The sequence below is a fragment of the Pelecanus crispus genome, chromosome 1 (assembly GCF_030463565.1).
Source record: "Pelecanus crispus isolate bPelCri1 chromosome 1, bPelCri1.pri, whole genome shotgun sequence".
NCBI classification, from domain to species: domain Eukaryota; kingdom Metazoa; phylum Chordata; class Aves; order Pelecaniformes; family Pelecanidae; genus Pelecanus; species Pelecanus crispus.
Window position 1 is genome coordinate 1,756,634 of NC_134643.1, and position 21,320 is coordinate 1,777,953.

At 54.5% G+C, this 21,320-nt stretch overlaps 2 protein-coding genes across 4 annotated transcripts in view; both read right to left on the minus strand.

Moving 5' to 3' along the window:
- UBE2H (ubiquitin conjugating enzyme E2 H) overlaps positions 1–8,434 on the minus strand; it is a 55,646-nt gene extending 47,212 nt beyond the window's left edge. For all 3 annotated transcript variants that reach the window (XM_075718860.1, XM_075718869.1, XM_075718851.1), the window contains exon 1: positions 8,370–8,434. In XM_075718860.1, the coding sequence (XP_075574975.1) occupies positions 8,370–8,422 (53 nt within the window). In that variant the 5' untranslated portion in view covers positions 8,423–8,434. The remainder of the gene's footprint in view (positions 1–8,369) is intronic.
- Positions 8,435–11,230: 2,796 nt separating this feature from the next.
- Positions 11,231–20,867, minus strand: ZC3HC1 (zinc finger C3HC-type containing 1). The gene is made up of 10 exons (XM_075715495.1): positions 20,746–20,867; positions 19,497–19,608; positions 19,163–19,313; positions 17,057–17,140; positions 16,444–16,571; positions 14,805–14,962; positions 13,726–13,951; positions 13,022–13,228; positions 12,637–12,846; positions 11,231–11,701 (listed from the first exon to the last, which is right to left on the minus strand). Exons 1-10 carry the CDS (start codon positions 20,865–20,867, stop codon positions 11,633–11,635), a joined length of 1,467 nt encoding a protein of 488 aa, XP_075571610.1. The 3' UTR covers positions 11,231–11,632.
- Positions 20,868–21,320: the final 453 nt, after the last annotated feature.

Below are 21,320 nucleotides of genomic sequence, written 5' to 3' on the forward strand. Positions count from 1 at the left end.
GCCGTTAGGTTTTAGTTAAAATCTCAGACTTTACAGACTGCCAGAGTGTCTCTCTCCAGTGCAAACACGCTTCAGCTTACCTTTCAACGTCATACCTTGCTCAGGGGCCACGAGCAGGCAGGCTGGCCACTATTCATCCTCTCTCAATACCATTCATTCATTATGCATACCACTACCTCATCCCCTCTTGTTCACCTCCATTTGGATATAGTCTGTCCCAATACAGTCATTATAAAAGGTCCACAGACGACTGACTAGAAACAATCAGCTGTTACGCGGAGAGTACCCAGGCAGTCGGGAAGGCGGCAATGATTTGCACATTTATAATTTACATGCTAAGTCCCCCACCACCGTTTCCAAGGCCAGGTGAAAAGCCCACTGGAATTTGGAAATAACGCGAAATTTATCTAACAATCAACTGTCAGCTTTTAACCTCAACCTTTCACAGGGGATGACAAATGCCTCCAGGGTTCAGCTCCCCTAAAGGGCAGCAGACTTTTCCTAACGAAAACATTAACACAAATTTGAAACATTTATTTTTAAGGGCGTATCACCAAAAACATTAAAGCCAGCTACAGCCAGATAGTGCAAAACATTTCAGAATAATCCACCCAGACACTCTACTTGTAAAATCTCAAAGAAAATATTTTACGCTTCTTTCTTCTAGCATTTAGTCCAAGGAAAGCACGCACTGGTGAAATGCAATCATTTCTGAAAAGTAGCATTTGACCCTCTGAAAATGATTGAAAATGGCCATCCCTTCCTCACACCGAGTCACTAATATCTGGAAGTCTACACCACCTCCTGCGCTTTCCTGTATGTGGATCATGCACAACATACAGGCACGCTCGGTAATTCACAGTTTAAAAGGGATTAGAGTCAACAGACCACCACCACCTCAGTTTAAAAACGATACACATAGATCCACCCCTCTCCCCGATTCGAAACATCTACTGCCAAGAAAATGGACTGTGAGTGATTTGGCTTCTCTTGGAAGGCTGAATCAATTTGCTCCAGGGAATAAGTCAAATGATTTAAGACTAGAGGACAGCTCTTGGAAGCTGCAACGGTAACAAAAAAATAAAAAAACCAAAACACCCACAGTATCTTAGTCCTGAATCCAGTACCAGCCCCAGTTTGCAGAGAATCATTAATGGCTACACAAGCCCATGAGGCAGTGAAATCACCTTTTTCCAAGAGACTAAATCCACCCTCAATCTCAGACAGATCATTATCAGAGAGGCTGAGGAACTGGAAGAAGGTGGAGACCGAAGATGAGGAGATAGTATTTAGGGGCGAGTGGTCAAGAAGGCCGAAGGGAGCGAGCGGGGACAGGAGAGGGAAGAGCCTGGCAAAGACTTAGCAGAGATTGCCTTAGCGATGAGTAAGTGAGCATTTGCGCTGCTCTGCAACGGCCGACCAGTATTCAAAGTGTATCAGCGTCAAGCAACAACCAATTCTGAACATCCCAACAAGGTGGAAAAAAGGAATAAAAAATGAGTACGGGGGAGGGGGGGGGGGGGGAAGCAAGAACTGCATGGTTCTGCCAGCAATAAAACTAACTCGGACCATTTCCTGGGGATGTGGTAGAAGATCCATCACACGGGGCGTTTTCTAACAGCGAAGGCTGTTCGTCCGCAAGCTCCCTGCTAGAATCGATAGGCACCGGCACACAGGCTGCATGACCTAGTAGAAACTAGAGATGGCAAGGTCGTATGATTCTTCAGTCACGCGAGCTCTATTTTGGTGAAGAAAAACAAAGAGCGACGCTCTATGTTCATTATTCCAGAAATACATGGACAAAATCCACAGGGAAATAGGAGGGAGAGAAAGGAGGGGAGCTGAATGCACGCCATAAGACACACAATGAAACGCTGAACTCCGATACGCAAACCCACATATATAATTCAGATTCAATATTAAAAAAATGCTATTCAGCAATCTCTCTTTTTTGCTGCCAGAATAATGTCCAGAATGGCAGGACAAAGCAGAAAATTCAGACACCTCGCCCTCAGCATCGCATCACCTCTAATTTAAGCAGACAGTACAACAGATAGCTATTTGGCTGGGAACCCACTCCATACGGGAGACTGTCGCTTTAACTGTGGGCACTTCCCTGCCTTAACAACAACCTGTTATGTGTTTATCCTGGTTATGACTCCGATTAAATCACGGTTTAATAAGGGCACCAAGTACCAACAGGTGCCGAGAACATTAAGTTATATTGCAACCAGCAATCACTCTACGCTGGGGTGGTTTCAGATGCACCCTTCCCTTCCTAACAGCCCAATTCCTGCTGCTTTACCTTGCTTGAAGAAAAAATTTAAGGAAACAGGTGGGGAGGGAAAAAAAAAAAATCTATCAAGACTTTTAATTTAAGCACTCCTTTGCTTTTGCTTGCAACAGGATACAGGACAGGGAAGGGCAGAGGGTTCCAAGAAGAGGATCCTGCCCAAGCAGCAAAAGCCTGCGCAGCGAGTTGCCCCTCGGGGAGGAGGGCAGGATTGCCAAATTGCCAAGCACCACCTCTGCCCTCAGGCAGCCCCCGTTGTCCACAGGCATCTCCCCCTCGCTGCCGGCATTCGCGCGGAGGGAGCAAACCCGGAGCCTCCAAGGAGCGAGCTGCCACCATCTTTCTCCCAGAGCGATCCAGCGGCGAGGTGCGAGCTCCGCGCGCGCCCAACCCTCCGAAGGAGGCACTCAGCAACCTTGCAGGATTTTCTCCCTCGGCTTCCAGATTAACACTCTGCTCAACGTGCTCCAGGTACAACAAGTAGGCATAAGGTAAGAGGGTAATTAAGCACGTATTTGAAGGAGCGATTAATTGATGTTCTTCTAAAAACAAAGTAAGAAACCACTCTGAAAGAGCACACCTCTGCTTTCCATGAGCTCAAGAGAGGAAGGCAGCAGCACAACACGGGGCAGCTCCTCCTGCTTGCTGCTCAGGTATCCACAAAGCAAGCGTCCAGCAACCTCAAAGCTTTCCTTACAAGCTTTTCATAAGATTTTTTTTTTTTAGTGTTTTTTTAAAAAAAAACAGAACAGAATTTTAATGCCAGTGCACAGCGACAACCAGAACCAGGACAAAATGCAAGCTGTACTTAACGTGAAGATTAAATATAATATTTCCCTGGCAAATGAAACAATGCAGAGCCTCATCAGGGGGCATCTTCCGCTTAATCCTACATATTAAGACTTTAACAGGGTTTGCAAGATTCGCAGCCATGCTCGAAGCTCACATTATTGGCTGCTGCTGGTAAGAAACGTTGAACACGTGGGAGTGCGCTCAGCGAGACGCGTTTCCAAAAGCTTGCCGGGATTGTAAGAGAGTCGTGATGACACTTAAAAACAATCACCTACTACAAATCCAAGCCTGCCTAGATCACAGTAGATCCACTAGAAAAGACAAGAGAAATATCAAGCACGCCCTTCTAGACACAGCATCAGAAAGGAGAGCAGGGACACCATTTTACATGGAAAGCCACTTGTTTTACTGAAATCCTGCATGCGCTTTTTTTTTTAAAAAAAACCCAAACTGTTACTACAAAGAAACAGCCTCCACGATTTGTTTAATCAGCGTTTAGTAATCTAATGCCAGTTTATTCTTAAGGACTGGGTACCATAAGCATAATCCTAAAGACGACTGCCATACTATCCAGAATACCAAAATCACTGCTCTGAGTCTGGGGAACGAGACAGAGAAATAGTTAAAATTACTCAAACGCAGAGCAATACAAAGGCTTTATTTTTCTTTTTTTAAATAGGGCCGGGATGTCAAGCTAGAACAGGCACTCTGCTCCAAGCCATCTTAACCAAATTCATATTCTACAGTTTCATCTCGAGGACCATCGCAATTATATGATTAAGCAGGTGCACCGTGCTTTCAGGTCTGTTCGACAAGCCCGAGCTTCAATAGCCTCCGCGATCAAACTGACAAGGCAACAATGGAAGAGTGAACTTACAGTTTCAGCCAAGAGCCCGTCCTTTCAGGGGGGAAAAAAATCCAGCCACCAGCAAAGACGCTGCATTCAGCTCTAAAAGCAGCAAGATGATACCCTTGGAAGTTGTCATTTAGGCAACAAAGATGATTTTTTTTTTCCCCCCCTCTAGTTGGTTTGGTTTTGGCAGACCAATGCGTGGATTTAAAGTTCTCGTAACGGCAGGTAGCACTATACGTCCTGAGCCACGTTTAACCGGATTTTATTTATAAGCCACAACCTGTGCCAGCATTTGTGACTGCTTTGGGGGAAGCGGGGGGGGGGGCTCTCCCAGTTCTGAAACGGGGCCGTCGCCACGTCTTCTTGCGTTTTGAAGTACCACCACACGAGTACCCTCATCCCCGGAGACCTCATTAAAACAGAGCCCCAGAAGTAGAGCAGAAAGAAGTGTAGCGTGACGTTTGAAAAATTTACATTCCGACTCGTAAAAGTTTCCAGAAATGTCTATCCTTAAAAAAAAAAAAAAAAAGGAAAAAAACCACAACACACACAAAACAAAACAACAACAAAACACCACCAAACCCTACCAAAACAAGACATTCCAGCGCACATGCTCTTCCCCTGGGGACAGGCCAAAGCGAACAAAGCCACGTGACCGTCCTATTGCTCAACGCGACTCTTGGAAGGTGTTCAAGTAGGATGATAAGTGCGGTGTAAGCCTATAATGAACATAAAAAGGAATTTATCCCAAATGTAAACTGTGTCCTACCCTTTGCCTCAGCCGATCTCAGCGGAGCAAACACGGGGAGTTTTGCAATTACAAAATACTCCGCAGGTAAACTAAGGAGCTTTGTACCTTTATTCTCCTTGACTCAGGACGAGCCTAAAATTAGAATGGAGCGCAACGCTCCGTGTATTACGCTCCCTGGTAGCTCTGATGCACGTTACAAACCTTCAGCTCTGTAAACTGGTCAGAACAGGGAGACTCAAATGAAGCTGGGCACTATTTATAATTCCTTTCATGCACAGAACAGGGTGACACTTCCCTTTTCCAGCCCCAATGCTTAAAAATAGAGCTCGGGGACTACAACCCAGCCAGAAGCATCTATCCACAAAAGGAGGAAAATAAATCAGCGCAAAATAAACTCCCGTCCAAGGGGAGGCTGCGAACAGCTCGCCCCGGAGCGCCCGTGTTGCAGAACAATAAACCCCGGCTTGCAACCGCCGCGGCCGGTAGCCAACGGCCCCGCAGTCTTGGGGGGGCTGCGGGGTGCCGGGGCGCATTCCCCCCAAGCGTGTAAACACGCTGGCTGGGGCACCCCATCAGCTGCCGGCTCGCTCCGCCCCGGCCCCGGTTTCCGGGTAGTAACAGAGCAGCCAATCCGCGGAGTTGCGAGCTCTGCCCGAGGCCTCTTGCCTGCAAACACAGCTCTGAGACCGGCAGCTCACCCCAAACTGGGGGGAACTGGGGATGGGATCCCCATCTCCGGCACGCTGCAGTCCCCAGGGTGGGGATGCCGGGGCTGGGGGCTACCTGGAGAGGCCTGGCCTTGAGCTTGAGTGCTTCCCAGCAGGCCCACGGGACGTCCCTACGCTTCCAGGCTGCTGGTGAGCGGGTCCCAAAGTGTTTTGGGGGGTACAGAGCCTCCCTGCAAAGCCACGCTCGCAGGAGGGGTGCAGGCAGTGCCCCCCACTCTGCAGGTACAGAGGTCATCCAGGAAACTTAAGCAAGCGTGGTGGGGGGCAGCGGCCCCCAAAAGGAGAGGAAGGCAGCATAGCTCCCCGCTGCAGGCCCTTCCCCAGCGTTTGCACAACGTTGCGAGCGCAATCAGGAAAGAAACAATGAGTGACTCAGAGTTTCAGCACATAATCGTCCAGGCGATTATTAAACATCAGTTCAACACATTACCGCGCACACGCAGAGCTCTGCCCCCCCCCCACCCTCCAGCTCCAGAGAGCCGAGCAACCTCTCCCCTTCCCGGCTCACAAAGAGGCATCCACAAAAGGACACGGACGTGTTAGGATTGAAAATAGGAATAATAAAAAGACCCCACTCGGCTCCTAAACCTGTCAGAGCAGGAGAAGGCAGCGGTGTTATTCACTCTGGCCATCACCCCCTCCCTACTCAAAAAGGTAGCCCTTGGCAGGCCATAAATCCATGCCATTATTCTCCATCAGAGCCACGAAAAGGGGCTGAAAAGGGAAACTGTAATGAAAATGGCAGCAAAAACCCGGGGGGGGGTGGGGGTGGGGGGAAGAAAACCCAACACAACAACAAAACCCTCGAGCCCCAGGGAGGAGCAGCCTTCAAGTACATTCCTTCAGACGAGCCCTCTCTCCTTCGGTCACCACCAACACCCTTCTCGCTCGCACATCTGGAACCAGACCCTTATTTCAGGTCAGCTTCCAGAGAGGAAGATTCCCCAGCGAAGCGGCTCGGGAGCCTGGGCCTAGCGAGCTGCGCTCACCCCGGGCAGGCGAGGCAAGCCAGGCAGACAAACAAAAAAGGCTGGGGAGGGAGGAGTGGTGAGGAGAGTCATCTGACACATCCAACTTCCTAAGTTTGTTGTCCGCAGGAGACCGACCGCTCTAACCCTCACCCCTCAAAACACCAGGAAGGCTGCGCCGACAATAACAAGAGCTTCGCTTTTGGAAAAGCCTTGGGTTTCTTTTGTCAGGGGGGAGAAAGAGAGCGGAGCGGAAACTACCCAGCATCGGGAGGAATGCCAGATATTCGGGGCTTTCTACCTACCACCGCACGGCCCGGCCGCCACTAGAAATACAGAGCGAGCGAAGCCACTTCAGGAAAACCTGCTCTTTGTCTCCTAAAATGCTGCGATTGCTGGAGATGCTGGCTACAAATCGAACAAAAAGGGAAGAGGGAAGAAAAAAAAAAAAAAAGAGGGGGGGAGGGGAAAGGAGAGCAGCAGCGGATCAGGTTGGGCCTTGGCCCCTCTCCGGCCCAGACCTCTTTCCAGACTATCCCTAAGGAAGATTTCCCCCCCCCACGCGCGCACACACACACTAAACAGCTGGAATTCCCGACCCTCCTCCCGGTGCGATTAAGCATCGATCGCAATTGGCGTTCAGCAGAGTATGACATGTGTGTAACTTTAAACCCCCGGATAAAAATAGCTCAGATTCAAGCGTGATCGGTAGTCATTTCCTATTTGCTTAAAAACAAGGTGAAAAATATACGAAGAGCAGCTTTGTAGAGAGAAACGCGCAGGCTGAACGTCAAACAGAAGTTTCCTTCGATAAGCCACCCTCACGCCACAAACAGGAGCGGTGCTGCTCCTCCCTCCACCCCCCAAAAAAAAAAACCCCACAAAATCCAAGTAAGTTTGTTTATCTCTCTCGGAAAACTAAATCAGACCTGTTTTTCGACCCCTCGACACGCCAAGTTAGAGCCACCAGACCCGAGTCCTGCTGAGGGAGGTCAGGCACGTTCAGTTAACAAGAGCCAAAAAACATTTCGGCCACTCTTGTCATTTCTACCCCCTCTCAGCACACACCGCCACCTTGTAAACAAAAACTATTAATAAAACAATCCTAGAACCAAATTCCCAATGATATTTTTTTCAACAGACTCCAGACAAGAGAGAAAAAGGATTCTCGCCACCCTGTAAAGGGCCGAGAATAAAAATAAGGAGAAAAAAAACATAAACCGTTCTATCGCAGAAAGGGGGGGATAAAATAAAAATAATAAAAGCCTAACCCAAGCTGGAGCGTTACATAAATGGGACCTCTTGTGAGATGGGCTGCGGGGCCCGGCCCCGCTGCCCGGAGCCCTTTGCCCACCCTGCCGTCACCCAGCCACGGGTCTGCCATGAACCAGGCCCCGCGGGGGCCCCCCCGCTCCCCCCCCAAAAAATTAAAACCCTAAGCCAGCACCAGAAGCTTCGTGAACCGCAGGCTGAAATGAAGGAGTAAATAATAATAGTAATAAACACCACAAAAGCCTTTCTTTGGGCTGTGGCTGCTGGAGCTGCTCTCCCCTTCCTTGCCCTCCCCCGGCAGTTGGGCCGCAGGCCGGGGGGGGTGCAGGGCACCCAGGCTGGGGGGGGACCTTCACCAAGGGGGGGGGGCACCTGCAGAGACACCCCCAGAGCACCCAGGCCGGTGGCTGTCAAGCCACGGAAGGGGATAAGCCCACCCAAAATAAAGGAAAGGGGGGGTGAGGCCTCTGCCCGGTAAGGGGGGGGGCCCTCGCCCCAGGGAGGGGGGGCAGCTCCAGCCCCCAGCTCTGGGGAGAGGCCTAGGCCTGGCCGCAGAACGGGGCGCTGGCGCCGCCCGGGGGGTGACAGCGGGGGGGGGTCTCCGGTGCCCCCCCCCGGTGCAGGCCCGGCCGAGGAAGCGGGCTCGCCCCCCGGGGCTGCCGGCGGAGGAGGGGGGGGGGGGGGGAGGTTAGGAGGGGTGCGGGAAGGATACAGCTTGACCACGTCGGTGTCCATCCGCCTCTTGCCCGGGCTGGGGGAGGACATGGTGGCCGCGGCCGCCCCCGGTGCTCCGGGCGGGCTGTCAGCGCCGCCGCCGCGGACCGGGGACGCCCGGCACTGAGGGGAGCGGGGGGGCGCCGCGCTCCGAGCCGCTGGGACTCCCCCCCCCGCTGTCGCTGCTGTCGCCGCTGTCGCCGCTGTCGTCGCCGCCCTCCTCCTGCGGTGCCGCCGGTGCCGCCGCCCGGGCCCCCCCCCCGCGCCGCCCGGCGCTCCCTCAGACGCGAGCCCCGCTCCGGTCGCCTCTGCCGGAGCCTCTCTCTGGACCCCTGACGTCACCCGCAGTGACCTCACCGCCCCGCACGGTCGCTATTGGTTACGCCGAGAACGTCGCGCCGGGTCCCCGCCCGCCCCAAGGCACGCCGGGAGTTGTAGTGCGGTCTGGGTGGGTGAGTAGGCGCGGGGGGGGGGGGGGGGGGGGGGGGGGCGGGGAACGTGATGGCGGGGCCGCGGGTTCGAGACCCCGCCGGGACAGGAGCGGGCCCAGCGCAAGGGGTCGCCGCCTGGCACGACGCCAGGGTGGCTAATGTCACCAAGGGAAAGCCACCGCTAAATCCAAACCTCCCCCCCCCCCCGTATTACAAACCGGGCACGTGGCGGATGGTCAGGCCTCTCCACACGAGTCACCGCACCGGCTTTCCGGTGCGACACCGGCAAAGCATTTCCCGGTGCCTCAGTTTACCCAACCGGATGGGGCAGGGGAGGCACCCGCCAGCACCCTGGAGGTGACAGCGGGGTGCGTGACGATGGTGCTAATGGGTGTGTCTCAAGCCGGCGGGGCTCTGGCGTGGCAACCCAGGGCGGACATCCCGCATTCCTGACCCCAGCATCACCCCAAAATTTGCCCCAGTGCTTCCTCCCCGCGTGGGGAGGAGATGCAGCCGAAGAACTCCCAAAAGCCTGAAAAAAGGGGGAACCTCACCCCACAATTGTGCGTGGGGGTGATTTCCTCCATTTAATGCCCCAACGTGCCCCTCCAGCCCCGAGTCTGGCTGGGGCAGGAGGTAACGCAGCCAAGGGGGGGGTGGATCCACACCCCAGGTGAGGATTTGGGAGGAATTTGGGGAGACAAAGGGGAACGGGGTTATATTTTAGCAGAGTAGCGGGAGAGGTTGGGGTAGACAGTCCCCCATTTTCCCAGCCCTTGATGCTCCCTGACCAGTTCCAGGCAATTAGGAGAACAGCAGGGGAATAGCAGGATTTTCTCTTAATTTCTTCAAATCCTTGTATTTCATCTGCGTAACACCATAGTTTTGCCACAGGGATAATGTCAGGGTAACGGGGACTACGATAACATCCTGTCCCTTTTGGGATGCCTCAAGACCACTCTTGCAGCACCCAGACCCCTGTGTGTGGGTGCAGTGGGTTTGGGGACCCTCTTGAGGTCTGAAAATGGAGGTGCATGGGTGGGGCAGCTGGCTTTGCCCACCACAGTGTGGGGACGTCACCCCCCCCACGCCATGGGTGCACCCCGTGGTTTGTGGGGTGTTTCCCTGGCCATGGTGGGGATGGGCAAAGTGGCAAAGGGGAGGGCAGGGGGGGTGTCAGAAGCCACGAGGAACAGGGGAGATATGGAGAATATGGGGGAAAACATTAGAAAAGGGGGAGCCATGGGGAACCAGAGGAGTTTTGGGGAGTGGGGGAGCTACAGGGACCCATCATAAGCTGTGGGGAGCTATAAGAAGTGGGGGGAGCTATGGGGGATGAGGGGAGCCAGGGGAAAATATGGGGACAAGGGGATCTGTGGGTCCAGGCAGCTGGGGAAGGGTGACACCCCAATCTCCATGCCAACTCCCAGCCCAGCACAGCCATGGGGTGAAGCAGCTCCTCATTAGGGCCACACAATTAGGACCCTCGTAGGAAAGGAAGATGGCTCACCCAAACTCAAGTCCTGCTGCTCCCCAGGGGGCTTCCTGCCAGCACCCACCCAAAAAGCCAGCAGGTAAAAGGCATCTCCCAGAAGAAGCCCCCAGGGTGGGCAGGTGCACCCACAATTTTTGGGGTTCAAGGAGGGCAGGGATCAGCCCTGACCAAGGCAGCCACTGCCTTCCTAGGCATAGGGTGCCCAGAAAATGCCCCAAAGGGGATGGGGCAAGATGAGATGCAGAAGAAACCCCAGAGCTGGGGCTGGGGAAACTGAGGCAGGGGCTCCTCCTCCTCCAAAAAAAAAAAAAAAAAAAAGAAAAAAAAAAGAAAAAAGGAATGACATGTCCCTGGGCCTTCACCCACGTCCATGTGGCTGCGGCAGACCTGCGGTGAGGAGGTCCAGCTGTCTCTGTAAGTCTGAGCCCTCCCTAAAGCCCCTTCCCCAACATCCTCAAGGATGGAGATGATAGATCAGGGTCTCCCTCCTTGGCTGCTTCTCCCCCCTTCCACTGAGACCAGTCCCTTCTCAGCACCCAGCCTCACAGCCCTGAGCCACGGGAAGCCCTAACGCGCCTCTTCCAGGGTTTTGGCTGCATCCCAGCCTCCCCTGTACTCCAGCTCAGGTGATTTATCACCCCAGGGAAGCTATCAGCCCTCAACTAAATCTGCTTCAGGCAGCTGATTGCTGGGGCAGACGCTGGCGGGCACTGGGGTGCAAGGCTGGGGGCATCTCTGCGTGTACAGGGGCTGAGGCCATGCCAAAAAGCCCACATCAGGCAGAGGAGACAGCGAAACAAGCAGTGGGGAAACAGGAGACGGAGGCAGCCGGACACTGGTCCCACAAAGACAAGCATCCCAAGGGATACGGCAGCCATGTGCTAGGTCCAGAGCTCACCCTGCCCCAGGAAGAAGCACCGCACCAGCAGTAAGAAAAAAAAAAAGTGAAATGTTTATTCCCACCTGGCGTCACTCCCCTGCACCACTGGTGGCGGGTCACAGCTGGACAAGATGGTCATCCTCGTGAGGTGACCACATCTCCTCGTTCACCCTGCACGCCCGCGGCACATCCCGGCTCTAAACGGGGCTGTCAAAGCCCTCAGGACCAAGGGCCACAGCAGCAATTTGTGAAGGCAGGGGGCTTCAAGGCAGGCAGTCAGGGAGGAGGGGGTCCCAGCAGCTGCTGGGAGCTGTGTTTGGCACGGAACCTCCTCAGCATCCCCTCCCCAGGGCACGGAGCTGCCGCAGGAGCGACTGCAAAGTGGATCTTTGCCGGACTGATGCAATGCCCCATGTCGCCAGCCAGGCAGCAGTTCGCAGAGGCAGCAGACCCGTTCAGGAGGAATTCATGCTCTCCCACTGCCGGAAAATGCGGAACACCTTGCAGGACTTCACCGAGAGACTCTGCGAGAGAGGGGAGCAAAGCAACAACTGCAGTTTAAGGCACCACAACAGGACCTGCCACCGCCACCAACCTGCCTCCAAAGCACGCAAGGAGAAACAGCAGCAAAAAAAACCCATCTGAAATATCCTAATTGGATGTTCTTCTTTGTTAGCCCAATTTACCAAAACCGGAGAGGAGAACAGCAAGGTGACTGCAAGCAAGAAGCAGGATGGGACTCCAGTCATCCCTGCGCCAGCTGAGGCTCTTGCCTCCAACTTGTGTCTGGCCCCACAGGACCTGCGGGCGCTTTCCCAGCATGTGGCACAGCCGGAAGGGACCGAACTGTTGGGGACACAACTCGCACGAAGTCCCCAAGACAAATGCTGAAGCAGAACTGTTCCACGCTTAACCCCAAGCAAAGCAGGGGGGAGGCAGCAGGAGGAATCCAAGAGGATAATGGGGCCCAGGGAGGCAGCAGCAGGTACCGGCTGCTCCACAGCCACTCGGGGAAGGGGGCTGTGGCCTCAACTCCACTCCCCCAGCTTGGCAAACCCACCGGTCCAACAGCCTGGGGCTGGTGGCCGCAGGAGCCAGCGGTCAGGATGTCTGCAGAGAGGGCTGGGAGCTCTCTATCAGGACATGAAATGAAACCGGATCTTGGGCAGTGCTGAGGCGCTTGGGAAAAGCTGTTATTTATAGCAGCCCTTGAGCAGGTCTGCGCACAACACATCATTGTAGCGGATGAGACCCAGCCGAGAGGCTGTCAGCGCAGCCAGAGGGGAAGCTGAGACTCTGCAGACGGACGCTTGGTCCTTGTCACCCAGCTGGCTTTGCATTTAGCCCAAATGAAGCCCATCTACCCTAAACTCTGCCCAAAGGCTTTCAGCCCTGGGCAAGGCTGGAGCAAGCGGTGTTTGAGCATTTGGTTTCGGGGCTGGGGATCCCGCAGGCTCACCACAGGCTCCGTCTCAGGCATGCTGTCGCACTTTCTGGTGGCAAGGAGCGTGTTCAGTACCACTCGCCAACCCGGCTCTGCCTTCGCAGGCTCCTTCTCCGTCTGGGTTACAGTATCTTCTGGGGCTTCCCCTCCCTCCACTGCATTGACCCAGGGACACCAGTCGCGATGTTGTGAGCTGGGGTCAAAGAAGCTCCTCAAAGAAGTGTCCTGGGTGGGGGAGGAGATGACAGTGAAGGACGACAGCGACAGCATCGTTTAAAACAGATTCCAATGACACGATAAAACCCTCTCTGTGCCGAAACACCAGCCTTGAGCTGGCCCAGCACCCTGCCCAGATCCCTCTCCTCCCCACCCAGGCTTTCCCTGCACCCAGGTCACTCACCGAGCTGCTGGAAGAGCAGAGCCGTGCCCGCTTGGCTTTGCGGAGAGGACTGGATGGCACCTCCACGTTGTCCCCCTGCCCCATGCTGCGGGTGACGGGGCGGCTCCTCAAAGCGGGGCTGGCCACTTCCAACTCACCCCGGTCCATGGGGATGGGAGAGTCCCAGCCCCGCGAGCGAGAGATGGCCGGGGATGGGCTCTTCTCTTGCTGCCAGTGGGGAAAGAACAAGGAGTTAATAGAGCTCCTCTGCTCACCAGCGCATCCTCTGCCTGAAGTGGACAGGGGGACCCTGCCCAGCTCAAACAAGAGATCAAAACCTATCCAGCTATCCTGGCAGGGGTCGTGCCACCTTCCTTTCACACCAGGAGCATCTTAGATGTGTCTAATTGGACACGGGTGAAGGCAGCCTCTGATTCAGAGCACGTCAAGTTAGACAAGCCTTGGTATCCTGGCTGGAACAGCCCTTTTTTGCCCTCCTTCAGAAGGGCTGAGGGAGGGGAGGACAGAGAGCTGCAAAGGGCAGGGAGAAGGCAGCAGCAATCTAATTCTGTTGGATGTTGCCCATGGCTGAAGACACGGCACCAAGATGAGCCTCTTTCAAGGTAAAAGGCAGCAGACACCCAAACTACATCAGTCTCGACTCCTGTGTGCGCCTGTATCACCCAGACATCCCGAGCTCACGGGCCAGCTGAGCCGGGCCATACCTGCTCAGAGCCCGGAGGGAGCGTGTCTTGGCTCCGGGTAAGCATCCTACGTGGAGAAGTGGGAACGAGCGGGAAGCGCTCAGCAGGTGCCGGTGGTGTGCCGCTTGGGCCGCAGGAGTCCAGCTCCGGCCCTGCAGACTCCAGCTGGTGAAAGCCCCACAGTCCCACCTTCCTCATGCAGCGGGAGCAGGTGATCACTGAGAGGTGCATGGAGCCAGACGCAGTGCTGCGGGGACAGAGCCAAGTCACAAGAGAAGGTCAGGGATGAGCCTGGGCTCTTCCCCAAAATTGCAGCTTTCAGAACAGATGCAGGTATTTGGCAGAGCACAGAAACGGTCTCAGTCACAGGTACCAGAGCCAGCACATTTCAAGACATCAGTACCCCTCGGATGAGGCACAAATTTACTGTTTTTGTAGCCCCGTGTGCTAAGAAGTAAAACAAGTCTGTTAAAACCCATCTATAGGGTTGATTTGAACTAGCTCGGTTACATTTGGGCTTGCCATGAAGCAGGAGCACACTCATTTATGGCATATCAGCTGAGACTGTCCCCATCCTCAGCCCCTGAACTGCCCAGCCACAGCAGCAGCTCTGCTCTTCCTCACCGTAAGCCCTTTTCCAGCCTGCACCTGAAGAGTTGCTTCACCTTCAGCAAGCTGCCTCAGGCACAAACAGCGTGGCTGTTCTGCTCACAGCACAGGCTTTGGGAAGCTGTGAACCTTTGGGTCACGAACCTTCCCTCCCTTCCCGCAGGCCTGATGAGCAATGAAAGCATTACTGAGGACGATATTTCAGAGATTGACTTCAATATCTAAATCAGCAATGACTAGGGCAACCTATAGCTCAGTTGTTTCAAAGTCTTTGCCGTCTCAGGGAGACATCTATTTCAGATTAGGTAGCTTTGCACTGGGGTTTCTGGAAGTCTGTCATTTTTAACAGCTGGAGATAATAATAAAATAGTGAAATAGGGGATACTGGCCTCACAGGAGGCACATCTGCATTCCTCCAGCCTCTGACAGGTTCCACCAGCAACCATGAAGTGCAGCAGACACTTCAGCATCAGTCCTACACCGCTACCAACCTGCAAGTCCAGCCACACAGAGCCAGGATGCAGGCAGGAATGTGCACTTGCAGGATTTCCGTGGCAAACTTCATCGGTGGTTTCTCTCCCTCCGTTTTGTGCTCTAGTTCCTCCCCGATCAGCTGGAGGAGCAGACTGATCTTCTCCTCTGTCAGGGACTGTAGGGCAGAGAAAAGTGGCAGAGCAATCAAGAGACAGTCTGATAAAATACACTGCTTCCACTCAAAAACCACATCCTACATGGAGAAAAATCACTTTTTCTCTCCCTGAAAGGGCTGGGCGCATGAGCAAGCACCCTCAGCACTTCTACTCTGGTTAACAGGCAAAAGCCACACAGAGCAATGGCTTCCTCCTGCCTTGCGCCCGTCTGACTCTCCCTGTTGCGTGGACCTCAAGCACCATTTGCTCCCCCAAGCACGTGTGGGGACAGCGGAGCAGGTCACAGCTTTGCCACTCACGGCAACCATGAGCTCAAACAGCCCCAGTCTGTCCCTCTGATCCCAGGGAGGCAGCAGGGCCTGTGTTTGCCTGTGCTCAGGCAAACCGCGAGCGCTTCTGGGGCCATTGCTGAGACACAGAGAGAAAAGAGAGTCCCCGAAGGCTATCAGTAGAGCTCCAGACCTTGCTGCTAGTGGGACAGCTGGGGAGTTAGATGTGGAGATGAGATACATCCGTTGGCTTTATGCTGTCTCTTCTTGGGGGGGGCTCTTGCTGGGTTTCACAGCTCAGCCAGCCCATGGTGGCAAACACAAAACACCTCTGCGATTTCTGCTGAATGGATGAAGAGTTCCCTGGTTCCCACACAGCTTCTCGCTGCTGAGAGCCATCTGTTTCCCGGCAAGTGAGTGCCCAACAAGCCAGACTTGGCTGGAGCAGAGCAGGGCCTGGCCAAGGCTCTATCAGGAGGCAATCCCACACTTGCTTCCTGGCTGTGGCTATGCTCCAGCCTCTCCTGCCGCAGCTCCTGCTCTTCCCTCCTGAGCCTTCTCGCACAACTGCCTCGCACAAGAGGTCCCCCTCTACTGCACTCCCTGGGCTCCCACACCTTCATGGGCCTCTGCCCCACACCTCTGCTCCAGGGCAGCCTCTGGCTCCCCACATTCCTGATCCCACCTAGAGCAAGGACTGCCTCCAGTGGGATCCCAGCCGCTTGCTAGGGGAGTGATGTGAGGGCTGCCACATCTCACAGAGCACTTGGAAGTAACGAGCAGGAGTGGGAGCTGCCAGGGAGAGCTCCCAGAGGAGTCTGTGGGACCTCAAATCGCTTCTGCTGGGCACTAGAGAGCACCACGTGTGCCGGGAAAGGCGCAGAGTGGGAATCGGACACTACAGCCCATTTCCCACTGGAAACATCGTGGCGACGTGAGCTAGCTGTGCCTGTGCTCGTCAAGGGCTTGCATGGCAGACGAGTCTTTCCAAACTCCCTTTTACGTGCTTCCAGACACACCAGGTGAAACCACCACGTGGGCAACGCCCGAGAAAAAAGCCAAGGCGATGACAGACCACTCACACACGCAAGGTGAAGTCTCTGATTTGAGTCTCGCAACTGTTTCGGTCAGGGTTTGCACAGCGCAGGCATGCCTGGCATCATCACCGGGGACTTGAACTCCCCCGATCTCAGGGGCACCCGGGAACTCACCATGTTTTTCATGTCTTCTGGTCTGAGGGAGGGCAGCTGCAGCTCCAGCTGACAGAGGCTCTGAAAGCGGTCCAGGAAATCCTGGAGAAGGGCTCTGGGCTCATCCACCAGCAACATGGCAAAGCGATCTGGTGAAAGCAAACACAGGAGGCCTGAGCTGTGCCACCAGCCTTCCCATCCCCTCCTGATCTCCCAGGGCAAGAGAGAAAATGAGACCAGCCAAGTTCTCCCCATAATGGTCTCCTGGCTTTTAAAAGAAAAAGCTGAGCACAGTCTTTTTCCTTTGCAACCACCCTTCCTCATGCAGCAGAGCTTTGAGGATGAGGTCTATCACCCTTAGAACGCCCCATGCCATCCAGCCTCCCTTGTCCCCTCCCAATTACAATCCAAACAGCATTTTAACTGCCCTGGAGGCACGCAAAGGTTAAGAGAGGCTGGGACTCAAGGTCCAGGGCTCCAGCCATGGCTCAGTTGTTTATTTGCTGAGGCTGCTCACAGGCATTGCCCTGCCACTGTGTATTTCAATGTCCCCGTGGGGTAAAAAAAAAACCAAACCAAAAAAAGAGGACTACGATCTTGGACATGTGCACTAGCCAGGCTCTGAGACACCAACCTGGACAGGGGCTGTCCGGCCAGAAGCAGAACTTCTCGTGCGCGGTGCACAAGGCCTTCTTCAGCTCCACACAGCGCTCCTTATCTGCAAGGCAAAGCTCACTTCTACTCCCCTGCGGAGCCACCTCCTCAGGGAACGGTTTGGAAAACCAAACCAGGAGAGGAAGGCAGCAGGCTACGATGGCTTCTGTGCTCCTCCTGTTTGGCATGGCTGGGGTGACGGATGCCACCCGAGGCTGTAGGTTGCAGAGCCTGAAGCTCTCACCCCAGGCTCATCTCCCTCCCCACCAGTTCCTGCAGCAGGGAAGGCAGGCTGGCTCAAGGGGTTATCTCCATAACAGCAAGCATCACCAGAACAGTTCCACCTCCTCGCAGCCGAAATCCCCTCCCGTTGCCAGGCACAGCAACCACAGAGCAGGGGAGCCTGCCACGCTGCACGGCAGTGCAGTGAAAACACAGCTCAAACCAACCACGGGCACAGGGACCGCCTGCTCTTGCCAGTTTTACCTCCTGGGCTGCTGCCAGTCCCTGGCTAACTTGCCTGACCCCTCCACCCTGGCTGTAGGAGCCAAATAACAGCCATGTCTGGAAATCAAGCTTCCCCAAAAAAAGATTTGATACTTAATTTAACTTATTCATGCCTTTCAGAAAGAAGTAATTTATTTTTCAATTTATTTTTCAAGCCCTTCTTCCAACCTGTGATTATTTGGGATTTTCCTACACCAGTGTGATTACCAACAGAATAATTAGGCCAAGGTTTATTTAAAAAAGATAGTCTGAACAAACAGCAGATGTGAATATTCAGTGTGACCCAAAAGGAAATGCTCATGCAGCTGCTCCCTACTACACATGGCTCACGCTGCATTTGTCAGACATCAGGGCTGCACTCTCTCCTACAGGTAACAAGAGCAGGGGCTTGCAGTCAAGAAAAATTGGGAAGTGGAGATGGCACTTATTGGTGGTGGGGTAATAAATGTCTTTCTGCAGAAGACATATGCAGGTAAAGGAAACCAAAGGTGCTCTGTGGGCAGGGGAAAGAAACTGGTGCTGGGCCCAGGCAAGGAACTCAGTGAGGGCAACAGGAGGAGAAAGCTTTACTGCTGGTAGTTCAAGCAGTTTAAAGAGGGCAGCAGAGGAGTTAATTAAATTACATGATGTGACCACCTAAATGGACCGACTTTGTGACCAGCAGCCACCAACAACCCACGTTAGAAACATTTAGTGGAGGATCAGGGCGGCAGACTGAGCAGTTGAGAAACAAAATTTTAAAAAGGTTGTTAAGGTACTTGAATGCATCCCGAGGAGGGCAACAAAGCTGGTGACAGGGCTGGAAGGCATGTCCTGTGGCTCAAAGCTGCATCAGGGGAAGTTCAGACTTGGTATCATCAAATTGTTTAGGTCGGAAGACCTTTAAGATCATCCAGTCCAACCATTAGCCTAACACTACCAAGTCCACCACTAAACCAATTAAGGGGAGAGTGATAATTTCATCTTTCCTGGCTTGGTGGCTGGATTATTTTTTAATGAAAGTAAAAACTAGGAACCATTAAGGTTGGAAAGGACCTCTAAGATCACCAGTCCAACCATCAACCCAACACCACCATGCCTACTAAACCATGTCCCAAAGTGCCACGTCCACACATTTTTTGAACACCTCCAGGGATGGAGATTCCACCACCTCTCTGGGCAGCCTGTTCCATTTCTTTACCGAGAGGGTGATCACACACTGGAACAGACTTTCCTAGAGAGGTGGTCGATGCCCCATCCCTGTCACTGTTTAAGAGGCATTTGGACAATGCCCTTAACATGCTTTAACTTTTGGTCAGCCCCAAAGTGGTCAGGCAGTTGGACTAGATGATCATCATAGACCCCTTCCAACTGGAATTATCCTATTCTAACCCATCTCTGACAACAGAAGCAGGAAGTTTTACCACATCCTCACAAACTAAAGGAAATTTATTCAACTTGCACTTTATTTTCAGTGACATCAAACACCCAGTGCCACCCAGGACAAGACTAAGGGAGTCATTTACACGCACAGCGAGGCACAACCCCCCCCAAACCCTACGGCCCACCCCCCGTACCCGCCGGATGCCAGCATACGTACACTTGTTGAAGTCAAACGCGAGCTGCAGGCTCATGCAGAGGAAGGCCTGGCAGCTGGAGCACTTCAGCATGTCGCACTCCACATTGGTCCAGCCATACTTGGCACAAACCAGGGGAGACAGCTCGTGGGGTTTGCCTGCCCACTTCAGCGGGTGCTCATGTTAAGGATAAAACCCAATAAATTACAGGTTAAACAGTCGAAGCTTTGGCCAGGGTTTATTTGGCCAAAGATGACGAAAAGCCTCTGAGAAGATGAAGCCTGTGGGGAAGCCATGGGGAAGGTGACAGCAAAACAGGGTGGGGGATGGCTGGAAGCTCAGCATCAAAAAGGATATGGTGAATGTTTCTACTCTGCTGAAATAGGCTTCCTTGCTGGCAGACTCCAAGGAGAGAGCATCCATTTGCGAAGATCCATTAGCTGATTCCGACCAGTCGGACGTGTCCTTCCTAAAAGGAACAGCAAGTCAGCAAGCAAAGCACCTGCACTGTCCTGGAAAGATTTCATTAATAAAAAAATGTGCAGACCACTTTCTAATCTCTCATCCTTCAGCCTTACCCTTACACAAACCCTTTCTCCAGAGCTCCTAACCCTTGACTTTTAATTATTTTACTAATAAACCAATTAAAAGAAATATAACGCAACAAACAAAGGTGCGCATTAAACATTTCACAATGACCAACAGCAGCAGATGAGGATTTAATGTGACAAGTAGCAGACGGGAGCTCGTTTTCCGAGCCCGGCGAAACCAGATCGACGATCACAGCACGTCTCTGAAATCAGGGACACATCTGAGCTCCCAGCACCTGGAATGTCAGCTCCTGGCATCAGCATCTGCGCCCAGAGGCGAGTGCTGCCCTTCAGCCTCTCCAACACCCCTCCACAGGCCAAAATTCATGGATGTTTGGGCTAAAGGTGCGCTGTGCCTCCAAAGGCAACCACAGTTGTTTGACTTGAGCCGGACACCCCCAAAGCTCAGCCACCCAGTGCCCCCAGTGCCTCCCAGAGTCCGCAACGCCCACCAAGTAAGCCCTGTGACTCTGTGCCCCCGCCTCCGGGGTGTGACCCCATGCTTTTCGGGTCAGAGCCCTGCTGCGTGGCCAGTTCAGCTCGCTCAGGCTGTGGGGACGCCAGAACTCTCCAGGTCACTTACCTGCCCCTGCCCTCCCCGTGCCCCCCAGCAATGCCTCCCAGTGCACACCAATGCCTCCCACTGCCCACTAATGCCTCCCAATATCTGTTTCTGCTAGTGCCTCCCCGTGCCTTAGTCCCTCCAGTACTCCCAGTGCCCTTTAGTGCCACCAGCACCGCCTCCCAGTGCCCCCCCCTCCGCTTCCCACTCCCTCCCAGCGCCCTCCTTTCCCAGTACCCCTCCCTCATAATAACTCCCAATACCTCCCAGTGCTCTCCAGCACCCCCCAACGGCTCCTGTCGCCTCCCAGGACCCCTCAGCGTCTCCCAGCGCCCCCCAAAAACTTCGAGGGCTCCCCAGCCTTCTCCCCCCCGCCCCCCACCGGTGCCACACGGCCGGGCCACCCCCCCCGCCCCAGGCCGGGAGCCAGCGGGGCCCCGCCGCTCCCCCTCACCCTTCGGGGCCGGCGCTCTCGGGGGCGATGCCACCATCGATGAGATCGCGGATCTGCTGGGGGGTGACGGCGGGCGGCCTCCCCCGGGCCCCCCCCGCCGCCCCGGCGCTGGGCGCCGCCATCTTGGTCCCTTACCCCGTAACAACCCGGGGAGGGGGGGCGGGAAACACGGCCGCGAAAGACCGTTCCGGCCCCGCCACGGGACGGGCCATGACCCCCCGCAACTCCCGCAGGGCCTCGTCGTCCGCACGGAAGGGTAGCGGTTCGCTGCCGCGTCCTTCCCCGGGCTCTCTTTTACTCCAGCCCGCCCGGCGCGGCTGACGATCGCTGAGCCCCTCAGAGCCAACAACAACGTTCTCGCCGCGGACCTTCCCCCCCCTCCTCCCCCTCCGCCAAGAAGCCCGCGTTTCCTAGGCCGCGGCCTTCTCCCGCCCACCGCCAAGAAGCCCACGTTTCATAGGCCACGGCCTTCCACCGCCAAGAAACCCGCGCTTCATAGGCCGCAGCCTTCTCCCACCCACCTCCAAGAAGTCCGCGTTTCATAGGCCGCGGCCGCAAGAAGCTCGCTGCTGATT

Excerpts from the sequence above, each read along its gene's own strand:
- ZC3HC1 (XM_075715495.1), bottom strand. The coding sequence starts at position 20,867 with ATGGCGGCGCCCAGCGCCGGGGCGGCGGGGGGGGCCCGGGGGAGGCCG. Across the intron at positions 19,314-19,496 it reads GCAGAGTAGAAACATTCACC|CCGCTGAAGTGGGCAGGCAA; the intron begins ATATCCTTTTTG and ends TAACATGAGCAC. Across the intron at positions 17,141-19,162 it reads CGCGTTTGACTTCAACAAGT|ATAAGGAGCGCTGTGTGGAG; the intron begins GTACGTATGCTG and ends TTTGCCTTGCAG.